At 40.1% G+C, this 14727-nt stretch overlaps 3 protein-coding genes across 5 annotated transcripts in view; 1 reads left to right on the top strand and 2 right to left on the bottom strand.

The window, feature by feature from the left end:
* The window catches only part of upb1 (ureidopropionase, beta), a 9725-nt gene extending 6008 nt beyond the window's left edge, over positions 1–3717 (top strand). Inside the window, exons 4-10 of the mRNA XM_015014296.1 lie at positions 156–250; positions 329–487; positions 569–738; positions 1344–1425; positions 1502–1544; positions 1915–2069; positions 3522–3717. Of these exons, the coding sequence (XP_014869782.1) occupies positions 156–250; positions 329–487; positions 569–738; positions 1344–1425; positions 1502–1544; positions 1915–2069; positions 3522–3605 (788 nt within the window). The 3' untranslated portion in view covers positions 3606–3717. The remainder of the gene's footprint in view (positions 1–155; positions 251–328; positions 488–568; positions 739–1343; positions 1426–1501; positions 1545–1914; positions 2070–3521) is intronic.
* Positions 3718–4220: 503 nt separating this feature from the next.
* gucd1 (guanylyl cyclase domain containing 1) lies at positions 4221–9191 on the bottom strand. Of its 2 annotated transcripts, XR_001421693.1 has the most exons (7): positions 8848–9191; positions 8629–8713; positions 8290–8455; positions 8118–8209; positions 6781–7022; positions 5213–5361; positions 4221–4776 (listed from the first exon to the last, which is right to left on the bottom strand). XR_001421693.1 is itself a non-coding variant. In XM_015014297.1 (6 exons), the coding sequence occupies exons 1-6, from the start codon at positions 8852–8854 to the stop codon at positions 5270–5272; spliced, it is 684 nt and encodes a 227-aa protein (XP_014869783.1). In that variant the 5' UTR covers positions 8855–9191; the 3' UTR covers positions 4221–5269. The 2 variants fall into 2 exon arrangements, 1 of the variants encoding a protein (XP_014869783.1); XM_015014297.1 differs by having other exon boundaries at positions 4221–5361.
* A 760-nt stretch (positions 9192–9951) lies between these two features.
* LOC106934409 (P2X purinoceptor 4-like) lies at positions 9952–14714 on the bottom strand. 2 transcript variants are annotated; one of them, XM_015014288.1, is made up of 12 exons: positions 14339–14714; positions 14104–14251; positions 13952–14023; positions 12990–13062; positions 12810–12906; positions 12641–12721; positions 12399–12567; positions 11683–11819; positions 11500–11593; positions 11340–11405; positions 11160–11264; positions 9952–10329 (listed from the first exon to the last, which is right to left on the bottom strand). In XM_015014288.1, the coding sequence occupies exons 1-12, from the start codon at positions 14479–14481 to the stop codon at positions 10297–10299; spliced, it is 1218 nt and encodes a 405-aa protein (XP_014869774.1). In that variant the 5' UTR covers positions 14482–14714; the 3' UTR covers positions 9952–10296. The 2 variants fall into 2 exon arrangements, with proteins under 2 accessions (XP_014869774.1, XP_014869775.1); XM_015014289.1 differs by having other exon boundaries at positions 9957–10329; positions 12399–12540.
* Positions 14715–14727: the final 13 nt, after the last annotated feature.

The raw sequence follows: 14727 nt of genomic DNA, 5'->3' as shown, positions 1-14727 counted from the left end.
ATGCAGGACAGGGGGGCGGTGAGGACCAGGGTTGAGAAACACTGGTCTAAGCGGACGTTATTAGTTAACTGACTGGAACTAGCTTTAATCTACTTGACCATTAAGTGTTTTGTAAACCCATTCATGACACATGAACCAGGTCTTTGTGTTTGCAGCCATGCCGTTTGCTTTCTGCACCCGGGAGAAAGAACCGTGGACGGAGTTTGCAGAGTCTGCAGAGGAAGGGAACACCACGCGGTTCTGCCAGGAGGTGAGATAATCCAACATTGCTGGTGCTATAGTAATATGACGCACAACCCTGGCTGCTCTTTCTCATCCTGCCCACTAGCTGGCCAAAAAATACAACATGGTGGTTATCTCCCCAATTCTTGAGCGAGAGGAGCTGCACAGCACTCTGTGGAACACAGCGGTGGTGATCTCCAACTCAGGAAGCGTGCTGGGGAAGAGTCGGAAGAACCACATTCCCAGGGTCGGAGACTTTAATGAGGTTAGCAGCAGCAGCCACACCATGAGCTGCTCTGCAGCTGTGGAGCGCAGCAGAACACTGAGTTTTGCTCCTCACCCTTAGTCCACGTACTACATGGAGGGCGACACGGGCCACACGGTGTTCCAGACGCAGTTCGGGAAGCTCGCTGTGAACATCTGCTACGGGCGTCACCACCCGCTCAACTGGTTCATGTACAGCATGAACGGAGCAGAGATCATCTTCAACCCCTCTGCCACCGTTGGAGCTCTCAGGTAGGAAACAGGATGAGAGAGAGAGAAAAAAGGAAATTTATAAATAATTATTTGACTACAAGTTTCTACTGCTCTGAGTTATTCTTCCAAGCATCTATTTTAGCCTTCCCACATGTTTTGATGTCAATGATGATGAACTGTTTAATTTGAACATGTGAAAAAACAAATGTCATAGAAAAATGATAACTTAATAACAAATACAAATTTTCATTGAGGTTAGGTCTCAAACTAGTTGATTCTCTTTAGAGTAACCTCTCACTTTTTAGTGGGATGGTAAGTTGTTTCTCCGTCATTAGCACATTGAGTAGACAATGTAGACTGACAGCATTAAGACCCGCCTCTTGGCTCTGATTGGTTGTTGTTGCGGCGTCTCTTCAGATGGCAGTAGCAGCTCAGGCAGGAGGTGGACCAGCTTGATTTTGTTCCACATACTGTCTGTCTAATATTATGACATGCATAGAGATATTTTTTTAACATTTTATAGATATATATATATATCAGTTGTGTAGTGCAGCTTTAATGACATTTGCAAGCTGAGTTTGTCCGTTATTGTTGCCACTGATTGCCTCTGTTTGTGTACGGAAAGCTGTGCTTGTCCTCCACAGTGAGCCCATGTGGCCGATCGAGGCCAGGAACGCAGCGATAGCCAATCAATTCTTTGCGTGTGCCATCAACCGTGTTGGGACGGTGAGTTTCTGCAACATCAGCTGATGTCGAGTCAGCAGAACAGATTTAATCATTTAGGAAAATATGTTTTCAACAGGAACACTTCAAAAGTGAATTCACATCTGGGGATGGAAAGAAAGGTATGTAGTTTGAATTTATAATGTTTTTGTGTTTTTTCATAACATTTCAGCAACATGAAGTAGTTATAGCAGCTACCTTGAATGTTTGTTGTAACCTTATAGCAGGAAGCTGAAACTTTATCACAAGTCTAGCCAAAGTATTTATATCCCTTTAACCTTTTCACATTTTGTTTTATTCCACTCCGCAACTTTAGTATAATTTAGTTGAATTTATCTCACAAACCAACCCAAAGCACAACCTATCACATAAAAATCCCAATAAAATACAGTGAAGTTTGTGTTTGTAACCTGACAAAATGTGAGAACCCCCCCCACAAAAGAAACGTTTATAAAATGGGAACAACAGCAGCTATTGTGCTTTTTCTTCCAGCTCACCATGACTTTGGTCACTTCTATGGGTCCAGTTATGTGGCTGGTCCTGACGGCAGCCGCACCCCGGGCCTCTCCAGGACCCGTGACGGACTGCTGGTGGTGGAGCTGGATCTGAATCTCAACAGACAAGTCAGCGACAAATGGAGCTTTAAGGTGAACATTCAGCCTCATTCAGAGAGTTGTCGGTTTTTAGTTTAATAATTCAGTGCAGGAAGTGACAAAAAGTGAAAGTCGTATTAAAATGGTCACTCAGATCGATGTATTTCAAAAAAAAAATTTCCTGTTAATTTTTGATGATTATGGCTTGGAGTTAACAAAAACTTAAAATTCAGTTTCTCAATTTGATTACGTCACACTAATAAAATAAACTTTGAATAGAGAGACATCACTTGTAGAAAAACATATTACAGAGCTCTCAGTGGCTGTGTGATCAGGACTTTACCCCGGAGCTGGAACCTGCTGGAAAATGAAATCGGCATCTCAGTTAGGATACGGACTTTAAAGTTTTATAGATATTCTGTGATAGTATTGCGATAACAATAAAAGTGACACAGCAGTCAAAGCCTCACAAATACAAATATGGTTGAAAAACATATAACAATCCAGACAATAAGGACAGGTTTACAGTGTTTTAAACTTCATTTATTGGAATTTATCTAAATCAAAATTTATCACAATAAATAATAAACAATACGATAAATTCAGACCCTGATCGCCACAAAACTGTTCAGAAGAGGAAAGCAAGCAAAAAAAAAAAATCAGCATCTGATTTTTTTTTTTTAAATCAGATGCTGATTTAAAAGAGGTAGAGGTTTGCACCGTCGGTCACGTCAGACCAACCCCAAGAGCTAAAACAGAAGGGAAATTAACTTCTCCTGTTTCACATCTCATCCAAAATCTGATCATAAATAAGAGAAGTCCAGCCTCCTTCCAGGAAACCACTAATGGCTGTAAAGTCCTGGACAAACTTACCTCATAGGCAATCCATGTACATGATGCATTCCAATTTTCTGGAGGTTGTAGTTATGTACCCATTTCTTTCGCACTTCATCCGTCCACCCAACTTTTCAATGATATGCTTGGTTGCTGCACTCAACAGGGAGTTTTTTGGATTTTTTTAATTTTTTTTTTAGCAGTGATGTTTTGTAATTTTCCCATCTTGTAAAGATTGTAATTAACCGTCAGCAGCTTTCAACATAGCTAAAACATGGCTTTAAGATTTTATTAATCAGAATCTTTTGGTGATATTTTAATTTCCTGATCATCCAGGTGTTGGATTTAAATTAGATGAAAGTCATAGTCATCAAAATGAACAATACAGGCTGCAGGAGGCAAGTGGATGAGCCACATATGGAGACTATGAGACATCCGTCTGCCTTTTTCCAGCATAACATATCATTAAAGGTCACTCAGGCTACAAAACAAAGTAAAGAAAAACAAAAGTATCACTAAGAAATTGAGTATATCTGTCTGTAATGAATCTAAATGTCTTTAAATTAAAATAAAAACATTTTAAGACGCCTCCTTAATAAATGGTTATTAGTACAATGCCTGCATTCTTATCTGCACTTCAACTGATTCTGATTCTTGTACTTTATTTTGCAGATGACTGGACGGTATGCAGAGTACGCAGAAAAACTGGGAGAGGCTGTAAGACCTGACTTCAAACCCAAAATAATAAAGGAGTAGAACGCATTTCCTCAGGACCCTCTATGAACAAGTGACTGTTCAGTAAAAATCTGCTTGAAGATTTAATGCAGTCACTTCTGATAGCAAGTAAAGGCACCCTGGTCACAACATATGCAAGTGTGTGGTAAATTAACTGAAAGCTGGTAATTAATAAATTAAAGGCTTCACTTAGATTGGACTAAAAAAAACACATCTTTTCATAATTTATCCTCCTTTAGTTAGGCAAAAATCTATTTTTTTTAAAGGGGCAGTATTATGTTTTCCAGGCATATAGTGTCATTTTATATAGTAACTGTGTTACCTTCAGTTGCTATAAAAAATATATGTATAAATATCAAAAGTGACTTAAAAGAAATTTGACTTTGAAATTGAACCTCTGTCTTTTAAAAAGTCCTGCTCTTTCTGAAGCTCCACCTTCAGGAAGTCATTCATCTGTCTTGCCCAGCTGACTGGTTGGTTGCCACGGGAGACCAAAGGATTTCTCAAAAATGCATGAAATAATCAGCAACACTACAGGCATGTTTTTGATGACATAACCATCAAAGAAGTGAATTTTACATAACACCGCCCCTTTAAGATATTTATCATCTCACTTAAGAGACAGCGAATGCAGCATGTGTTGAAATCTTTTAATTACACCTCATAATAAAATGCAGTTCTATGTTTAAAAAAAAATAAAGATTGTGGTCTTAAAACGTGCCGCTTGTTTCCACCAGAGAGCATGAGCAGACGGCGCGGACATTTTGTAGCACTAGAAAAAGATTCGCTTTTAAATAACACAATCGAGTCTGGTATGGAAAAAAAAAAAAGGTAGTGCAAAGATGTATATACATTACCGCAACTTAAAAAAATAAAATAAAACAGAGGCAATGAGGAAAATCACCTAGAGTTAATAGAATCCATCCGACTGATCGACATCGACCCGAGACAAATCGCTTCGACTCGTGTCGTTTCTCCAGTAAAGTTGGTGAACCCGACAAACCTTTGTCTCTGGGTGTCGCGTGGAGTCCGGCAGACGGAACACACTGTGTTGATCCAGCGCTGGTACGCTTCAGAGCGTCGAATACCTGAGACGATCAAAACACCACCACGCTCCGTTTTCCCTGTTCCTACACTCTTGTGGATGAAAAGGGAGCGATGGGGTCTTCCTAAAAGGCAGGTAGAGGCGAGGCTGGAGGGCAGAAGGGCTGAGGGGGTTAAAGGTGAGCAGCTTCACATCAATAACAAACACAACAAGTGGAGTAAATGCACAATACTGTCAGTCATGAAGAGAAGCCCTGAATAATGTGCATGTCAGTCCCTGGTAATTCACATTCGACGCCCCGTTTTCCCCACATAATTCCTCCAAACTCCAAGGAGTTTTAACGGCTCGACTGAACTGCTGAGCGAGAACGGCTGTAGGCGTCAAAATTAAAACGATAAAATTCCACCTGCTCGTATTACACAGCGGAGTAGAAAAATAATCCATCTGAGATGAAGAGGTTTTGGCTTGTGAACATTTACATCCATCAGTGGGGTGAACTGTTGAGGTGTGGAGCATGAGGGAAAAAAAAAAAAGAAAAGCTGGCTGAAGTTCTGCCAGCAGACCAGAGGTGGCGCCGCTAGACCTGGGAGCTGCTGCAGTCAGGCTGATGATGAAGACCCCAGGTCGTTAATATTGTCCTTCAGCTCTGTTTGAAGACGAAGAGGATGTCCTCATCTGTTCCGTAGCTCCGCCTGGCCTCCTCAAAGTTACCGATGCTGGTGCAACACACACCTGGACAACACACATACACACACATGCATGTTTGTCAGGCTATCTTTGTGGGGACTTTCCATTGACTTCCATTCATTCCTCCAGCCTAAACCTTACCCTAACCATTACATACCTAACCCTAATCAAAACCCAGTTGACACCCCAGTCCTCAACCCAACTCCTGACCCAATAACATCATCTCCCCTTGTGGGGACCAGGCTGCGGTCCCCACAAAGAGCAGTGGGTCCCCAAAACCTAATGTGTCAGGAAAATGGTTCCCACACTTATTAAATACATGACACACACACACACACACACACACACACACACACACACACACACACACACACACACAAGGAGGTTAAAAACAATAAGTCTTAGTAGGAGTTGGTGTTAGTTTGAAAAATGGTATGAGGGCTGCAACTAATGATTATTTTAGTAGTCAATTATCATATCAATACATTTTTAAAGTAAAAAAAAAATTGGCCTAAAAAGCAGTAACATTTCTCTAGTGAATGTTTGCTCAGCTCCTTTCTGCTTGACTTACCACTACAGTGTGGAGCTGATCTGTCCTTTCTTTTTTCTATTAACCGAATAATAACTGGGTAGTAAAAGGTCCTTAACAATGAAAATGAGCATTTCTTAAATGCTGCCTGCAGCCTAACGAAAATAAAAAAGACTGATTTTAGAAGTTAAACTGTTCTATACCGTTTCACACAAGGAGGAAGTAGGAAGTCAGTGTTGTGGTCAAGACCACCTAACCCGAGACCGAGACAAGACCAAGACTTTTAGGGTCCGAGACCAAGTCAAGACCAAGACCAGCGCCCCACGCTATATGACACGATAAAATGTGAAATATGATCAAAATTGCTTCTCAAACTGATCTGAAAGATCCGTATTCCCATAAAAACACCTAGATATTAAATACTTAATACATTTTATCAATATTAAAAGCAGAACAAACTCTTTGTTCTGCTTTGCTTCCATCTCTGTGCTACAATCCGCGGTGGTCTGGTGCCATTCCTAAAAAGATAACGCCCTGGGCGTTTGCCCATATTGCTCATGTCAAAAACCACTACTCTATGCACCATTAAACATAGCAAGTGTAACAGAAACACGTTACTGCTTGGATTTTAATCGGTGCGTTTCGCATCCAGTGAAAACAACGATGTTGACAAATAAAGTGGACAGTATGCTGTACGTTTAGTGATATTTTCACAGTTGCGGTCTCGACTGGTCTTGAAATAAAATGCCGAGTCCTCAGCGCCCGAGACCGAGACCATCAATAAATGGTCTCAAGACCAAGACCGATCTCGAGTACTACAACACTGGAGGAAGCAGCAGTTTTTGATAAGTCTTATCAATGTCTGGTGAAAACTAAGCATGAACTGACTGAACTGTGAAACCGCCGTCCCCTGCTGGACGAACTAGGTCACTCACGGTCGTTATACGCCGGGTTGTTGTAGAAGATGCAGCCGGAGGTCCTGTTGAAGCCGCACACGACCACAAAGTGACCCTGGTACTCCGGCTTCCTACAGAAACACTTCTGCCCCACAGGCAGGAAGCAGCAGTATTTGACGGGCGAAGAGCACGACTCGCACGTCAGGACAATGGCGTTGACCAGCACGATGGCCACGTGACCCTGCTCCAGATGAGACTGGATTTCCTGAATGGTTACTGAACTAGAAAAAAGAAAGAAAGAAAAGCAAAACTTGATCTATTGGCAGCACAACTGAGGATGGAGAGAGAAGCTTTAAACTCGACAGAATATGATGATCAACCAGTTAGGTTGAAAATCTGATCTTTTCTAGTTAGAAACGCAGCAGTACTATGTCACAGTAACACTCTTCGGTGTGTGTATGGTTACTGAAGGAAAAAAACAAACTCGTAACTCCTTTTAGAACCAGTGAGGTGTGACATTAAACCTACAGTTTACTTTTTTGTTTAATTGTTTTGAACAATCTAGTTACAGAACACACTGGGATGGGAATTTTCTCACACAGAAGTCCTCATATAAGATGCTACAGAGTTTAAAATATCAGCTCTGTAATTTTAAATTTGTTTTGGAATAACAGTGAAAATTCTGCTGAGCATCACTGGCTGCTTTCTAACAAGCACCATAAATAAACGATGATGAATCAGAAATGCTTTTTCAGGTTCCTCTACAAATATAGACAGATTTAACAACTTAACACATCATTTATATATTTTATAGCCATTTTCATATGGCAAATTTCTAAATTTTGAGGGATCCAAAAATAAATAAATAAAAGAAATTAGCTCTAATCCCTCATATTTTATTTTTACTATTTTTTATTTTTTTTATTTTTTTACATTTGCTAAAATGTCACCATGTTCTGACAGAATTGCACTGCTTCCAATCAATGACAACCAATCAGAGTCTGGAGGTGGGTCTTAGCGCTGTCAATAAGGCTCATGTATGAGCTGCTCAACGTGCAAACGGCAGAGAAACAACTCAGTTACAAAAACACTGTTTGTTCACCGTTATCAGTGGCTATGCTACTAGCCTCAGCTTTCACGGTAGGCTCTGCTGACGAGGAGAAGATGTAGCAATACTTGAATGTTATTATTGCTAAAACCCTCCTCCTGCCTCTGATTGGTTCTTTCCGAATTTCTGTAGTTAGCTCTCGGAGGAAGCGGAGGAGCTCGATTATATGTCAGACACAACACAGTGACAGTTTTAACAAATATGTAAAAAATAAATAAAAGTTACATACTTTAAAAGGTCTTGAAGAGAGAATAAACAGAAAACTCACCATTTCTTCACCACCACACCTTTGCTTTCTGCCTTGAGGAACAGTCTGTTCACCCGGTCTTCTTCCATATCGAAACGCTTCTTATAGAAAGACTGTGGACCATACCAGAAGACATTCATTCGTGCACAGATTATAGAGAAATTTGAGTGTGCACTCAGATTCTGGAGCATACCTGGTTTTTAAAGCCTTTATCGACACCAAGAGTCTGTGTGCAAAAGCAGTGTCTGACCCCTAGATTACACATGAGGTAGGCCAGGTCAATGGTCCACACGCTCTCGGTCAGCTGCAGCTCCCAGCATGCTCTCTGGAACTCCTCATCACTCACCGGGTGCACGTACCTGTCAGACAAAACCCCGGGTTTCACGGAAAAATGACTGACTTTGTTGGTACTGGCAACTCTGAGGCGGCTTCACTTTTACAGTCAATATTTTTCCAGTAGGACAGCTCCGTTAGGTCTCTGATGTGTTCAGTGACTAATAATAATAATAATAATAATAATAATAAAACTTACTTCAGAACCATCCTGGAGCAGGCTAAGCCACAGTCCCAGTGGTACAGCTGCCGAATAACGGGTACATTCAGCAGGACGGCATCCTCTGAGAAAAGCAACCGTGTTAGTTTCCCTTAAAAAAAAAAAGGCTCCAGAAAACCATAAAAACTGAAGAGCCTATTAAAAAGCTAAAACTTGGTTCATATAAAAGAGTGTTGCTATCAGGTGTGTTTCTCTCACCTGTCATTCTGCTGGCTTCTGACGTTGTTAGGAGGCCAGCTAAGTCGGGGCGAGGTGGGGAGCCTTGTTTACCACTCTGAAGGGGGGTTAGCTTCCCTCATCGATGCTAACAAGTTCCAAGAACTGAGCTGCCCAGCTGTTAGCTTAGCTCCCACTGTAACACCGCTGACATGCTAACTGCTTACAAATTGAAGACACCTACTAGACGAACTTCCAGAAAAACACTCAATTATCAACTACAAAAGCGAAACAACGAGAGGAAAGGACGTTTCTTCTCCCTCTTTCTCCTGCCTCCCTTCCCAGCTGTTTGCTAGCTTACTCTGAACCTTCTTGTGTTGTCCGGTAGTATTATACCGCCCCCGTGCGGTGCGGCGCAGTCTCCCCAAAAGGTAGGTAAATAATATTGAACATTTATTTTTTTGGATTTCATAGAACGAATGTGAACGCAGACAGAAAATAGACAATTAATCTAATTATTACATTTGGGAACTTTAATACTCACAAATGTAAGTTTTCATCATCTTCAACCTTCTTTTTATTTTTTTACAGTTTTGATTAAGAAATTGGAACTATTTATCCACTATGTCAGAGTACAAACACAAAAGCTGCGAACACATATGAACATTGTAGGTCATTGACTATTTTTAATATATCATAATTTATGTAATGTCTGCTTTCTGGTTATTTACTTTATTTTGTTTTTTGTACCAATGTGTTTACTGTAGAATCCCAGAAATTTTGCCCTCTTCTCAGTCACTCTGCTTTAGAAGTGATCAAGATAGATTGAGGTAAAATGTTTGACCTTTTTAATGTTATTTTAATTAATAGAGAATTCTTGATCCTGACCAGTAGAGGCATGCCTTAAAATTTTAACAACTACATATGACAGGAGGAATTACATCAGAACAATGTTACTGATTAATAAACGACTCTGCAGATTGTGAAATCCTTATCTTAATTTTAAAAAAAGAAAAGAAAAAAAAACTTTGGCTGGAGAGTAAAATTGAATCAAATAATAAAACCTTTTCATGTACTCTGTTCAAACACACAAAGATGTAGCTACATCAGAATAAAAAAATAAATAAATGAATATGTACGCACTGCTGAATCTTCTTTGCAGAGAAAATGTATTTGAGTTCTGCTTATTAATACCTGCATGTGAAGTATATTTGGAGCACTCTACAACCGGATTTGAATTCTGAATGCAACACAGTTTTAAATTTTTTTAAAAGATTTTAAAGAATCTTTTGAAAACAACATTTCATCATTTATTTATTCTTGCTTTATTGTTGCAGGGTCAAGAGGAAGCTGGAGCACAAAAAATCACCAGCTTTCCCTTTACACACGTGAACAGTTTTATTTAAGGCTTCTAACAGTCTATTTGTGACATTTTTAGAGCAAGAATGAAATTATGTGAAGAAAATGTATTCTCATGCTGACTTCGGGCTGCTACTGGGTTCCATACGTTGTGCTCATTGATGCCTGGATTCAGAAAAAGAAAGAAAGAAAATAAATCAGATGTTAAAAGTGATTCATACTTTAAGTATTGACACTCATAACCACTATTTAGTGGTTGGAAAACGTCACATGATGAAGCTTAAAATTATTATTATTATTATTATTATTATTATTATTATTATTATTATTATTATTATTATTATTATTATTATTATTATTATTATTATTATTATTATTATTATGTGTACATTTACAATTCTAACTATATGAACAAAAGTAAGAGTAATACACTGAAGATGAAGCTGGCATAATGGAAGCTGGTTCTGTAGCAGCCATTGTAGGAAGAAAAAAAAGAGAAGAAATTTACACCAAAAAAAATTTGAAATTAATCTTGGAACTTTTGTAGAAAAACTGTGGAAATTTCTATTTCAAAAGTCAAAAATTTTGACTTTTGAAACTTGGAAATTTCTATGTTTTTTTTTTCTAAAAGGCAACACTCAGTTACACAACTCGTTTTCAGAGTGATTGCCATGGGAGACTAAAGGATTCTTCAAACATGCATGAAAGAATCAAAGCAACACTCCAGGTTTGTTTTTGATGAGGGAATAACATTATAACATGATGTAAAGCTAAAAGAAAGTTGATTTTACTTGATATTGCCGCTTTAAGACGTTCCACAGATTTTTCAGTATGTGTACATGTTCTTATTTAACAATTTTAAGAGCAATATATTAAATACTCCAGCTAACTGGCATAGTCACATTATGTTTCTGTCACTGCTTTTTTCATGGTTAGAGGCTGAAACGTTTGGGAAGCGCATGCTAAAATGCAAAGTATGAGAGGACATGTCTCACCGATTCGACCTCAGATTCCTCAACCAGATAGGTTGATTTCTGTCTGCTGTAAAGATCTCTCTTCTTCATGCAGGTCAACATGAACCAGTCTGCTACCATGGGAACCTAATGGGGACATAAAGATGCTCACATTCTGCTTGTCATCCATTTTTGGGAGCAGCAACACACATCTTCACTCACCAAACTCAGAAAGGACAAAGCTGCGCCCAGGTTCACTATGGTTGGTACAATTCCAAATTTTCCCGCCTGCAGCAACACAAATTCATCCAAATCAGTGGAAAGTGAACAGAAGCAAAGTTACTCAAGAGTCCTTCTAATCTCACAATCTACTGAGCCTCACAGTTCCAAACACAATGACGTCAAAACGGATCCCGTACGCTTTGATCAGCGTTCTTACTTCCTCTCCCTCTGCCGTCCTGTAGTACTTTGCAAACCTAAAGAAATGGTTTGAAAAGAATTGCTTACCCAACGTTTGTTCTTTTCAGGGGAAAAAAAAAAAGGTGTCTATGGAAACCAGACTCACCTGAAGTTGTACCCCGGGGCCACATTGTTGACCGGATGTTTGTTGTCCAGCCTGTGGAAGGTGTACTTGGGATAACACTTCCTTGCCCACCAGTCCAGGTCGCAGCTCCAGTCAATAAGAATACCCAGGACACCGCCCTTTAAAACATGTAGCACAGCAAAAGCACTTCTACCACTTTACTGTTGTTCCTTTAGGGGCATTTTTTCTGACAGCATGGTGGAAAAAAAATGAAATGTATATAAAAAACACAGAGACAATCACTTCGTCTTTTGCTGCAGTGACAGCAGCAGAGTTTTAGCAGATGCATTAACCAGCACAGCACATCTGGAGGCCGACGCTGGATGGAGAGAATCAATGAACAAGTCTGTTTTTTTCTTTGTGTTGCCACATGTTATGAAGTGGACTCATGTCCAGACTTTGACTGGGACATTCTAACACTAATTTGATTTAAATAACTGTGTTGCAGGTCTGGCTGCATGTTTAGGGTTGTGGTCCAACCCTAAACATGGTCCACCCAAAGTGTCAAGGTCGTCTTTCAGACTTTTGTCTGTTTTCCTTTCTTTTCATACTTATGCACTTATTTGTTTTGGTCTATTATGAAAAACAGCATTGAAATCCATAGAATTTTGAGTTTGTGGCATGATTAAAAAAAAGTGAAAAAGTCAGAGGGAATGAATACTTTTGAATCCACTGTCAGTGGTAATTATTCTTAGTACCTTCACAGCCATGTCCTGGAAGTCCTCTCCGGCCTCAGAGACGATGTGCTTCAGGCGGAAGATGGGGCAGTCGGGGTCTGTTTTGCGGTTGAACTCGCACCTCTTCAGATACGTGGAGTTAATGTGAGACAGTATGTTTCTTCTGGAGGAGGGAAGACAAGCGTTTTTGCTAAAATCGGACTCAATAAAACCGCTTCCTGCAGGAGTTGTTTCCCTTCTACATTCAGATGTAGCATGCTCACTTGTGAAAGTTGAACTTTGGGTAGGTGATGCTGTTTTTGATCAGCACGGTGAAGTTTTCAGCCTCCGCCAGAAGTGCTCGCCTGTTAGGCAGGGAAAACGGCACGGTTAGCCTCGTCTTAAAAACCTGAAACCATCCTATAAATCCTGCAGTATTACGTCGGCTCTCACTTGGGCAGGTTGGTGTCTGTTTCCAGGGGACACCAGGAGAGAACCTCACAGGTCTTGACAATGGAGGAATAGTTTTCACACAGTCCTGTCCGTATACCTGAGGCAGAAGGATCGTCATGGTGCATGATGTGATGCTTTTTAAAGCTGGTGTATGAGGATGTATTTGGGACTGAGGCGTACCATTCCCCCGAGGATCATTGTATCCCTCCACACAGTCACAGTCGTCCACACAGGTAGTGGAAGGGTTTGGAAGCTGGAAAGGAAATTTGCAGGGATAATGCTAAAGTTTTTTACTTTATTAGAGTTCATTTATGGTTTTCCATGCCTGCCTCCTCTAAGGGGGCATGAGAAGACAGATCTCTAGGCTGACGTTGATTCAACAACCGGAGTTAGTTTTGCACTGCAACACAATATAACATGACCTTTTCCCTACAGTTTTCTTGAGTTAATTTTCTGTTTTCTTGAGATAAGGAGCTCATTTCCCAACGATTTTCTCAAAATAACGAGTTCATTTCCTGTTTTCTTGAGAAGGCGAGTTCATTTTCTGATGGTTTTCGCCAGATAGCAAGTTAATTTCCTGTTTTCTCGAGATAACGAGAGAAAACATTATCTAGAAAACATTATCTAGTTAAGTTAATCTTCAGTTTCCAGCTAACTTCATTTCCCAATGGTTTTATTGAGACGAGGAGTTAATCTAAAAAGAACAGGAAAATATACTCGTTATCTCAAGAAACGCTTAGGGAAAGAGTATATATGTGAGTACGATGGCTCTCACCTTAAGTATCTGTAAACTCATACATGTGCTGAAAGCAGTTTTCAATAGGACTCACACCAAACACCAGATTATTGAGATGGTGGGAAAATTTGACAGGGTAACACAGATCGGCAGAACATTAATACCTGGGACTTCCATGACCTGATATTCTGAGTCTTGATGACCAAAAAAGGCCAACCAGTTCAAATAGAAATGAATTACATGGAAATCATGTAAAAGTTTGAAGAACACTGTACCCATGATTATAGAGATGAAAGTACCTGCAGTGCAATGAGGGAGAAAAACCCAGTATCCTTTATCACATTACTGGTAATGACACAGTTAGAACATGCTCTGCTCTTTAATACATTTAAACATCTAGTCCTACCTCAGCACAGCGTGACTGGGTCTGCCCGGGGGTCATGACCACGTTCGTCAACACGAAGAATGAACCATCTCCCTGTTGGACAGAGGTCCCAGACTCTAATCACAGTCATTTTGTAGCAAAACTTCAGGCAAAGCCCAGAACATTCCAGATACCTGTGGGGGGATGTTGTAATCCACCACATCCCAAAAACGAGGCTCCATGTCGGAGATGTTGGTAAAGGCAAAGCCCTTCACTTTAGTCGTGACAGTACTGATGACAGAGTCTGTCTCCTGGTACGCTTTCTGCACCACACACACATACCTGCCTCAGGCAGCAGCAATGGTTAAGCTCATGAAATCATAAAATGTATGGCTATTGTTTTTGTTTTATTATTATTTTCAGACTTACCCCACCACATACAGCAGCACCAAGAACTGCGTGAACCTGAAGACAAATCCAACACGTATGCTGGGAATAATCAGAGTTTTTGGCGTTTCGTAGTCAAACACATAATGTAGAAAGCCCTGGCAGCAGCCTGTCGACTTGCTCATCGCTGCTCCACGTACAATAATGAACTGAGCAATCTCGATAAATGGACAGTTGCTGCCTTTATTCAAATCTTTATATTCAAATCATGCTGGACGTAGACATGTAACACTCAACAGCGGTGTGTTTAAGAAAACCCTGCACACAAAGGACTGGATACGTTTTCTTGCTTAGCTCTGTGCTAACAGCTTTCTTGGCATTGATAGATAAGTTTGTGTTGCATGTTTAGGTGAATTGCGAAATTGTTTTTT

Source organism: Poecilia latipinna, unplaced genomic scaffold (assembly GCF_001443285.1).
Source record: "Poecilia latipinna isolate Pla-1442-1.1 unplaced genomic scaffold, P_latipinna-1.0 Scaffold1803, whole genome shotgun sequence".
Classification (NCBI taxonomy): domain Eukaryota; kingdom Metazoa; phylum Chordata; class Actinopteri; order Cyprinodontiformes; family Poeciliidae; genus Poecilia; species Poecilia latipinna.
The sequence above is the reverse complement of the archived record's forward strand: the minus strand, read 5'-3'. Positions and strand labels throughout refer to the sequence as shown.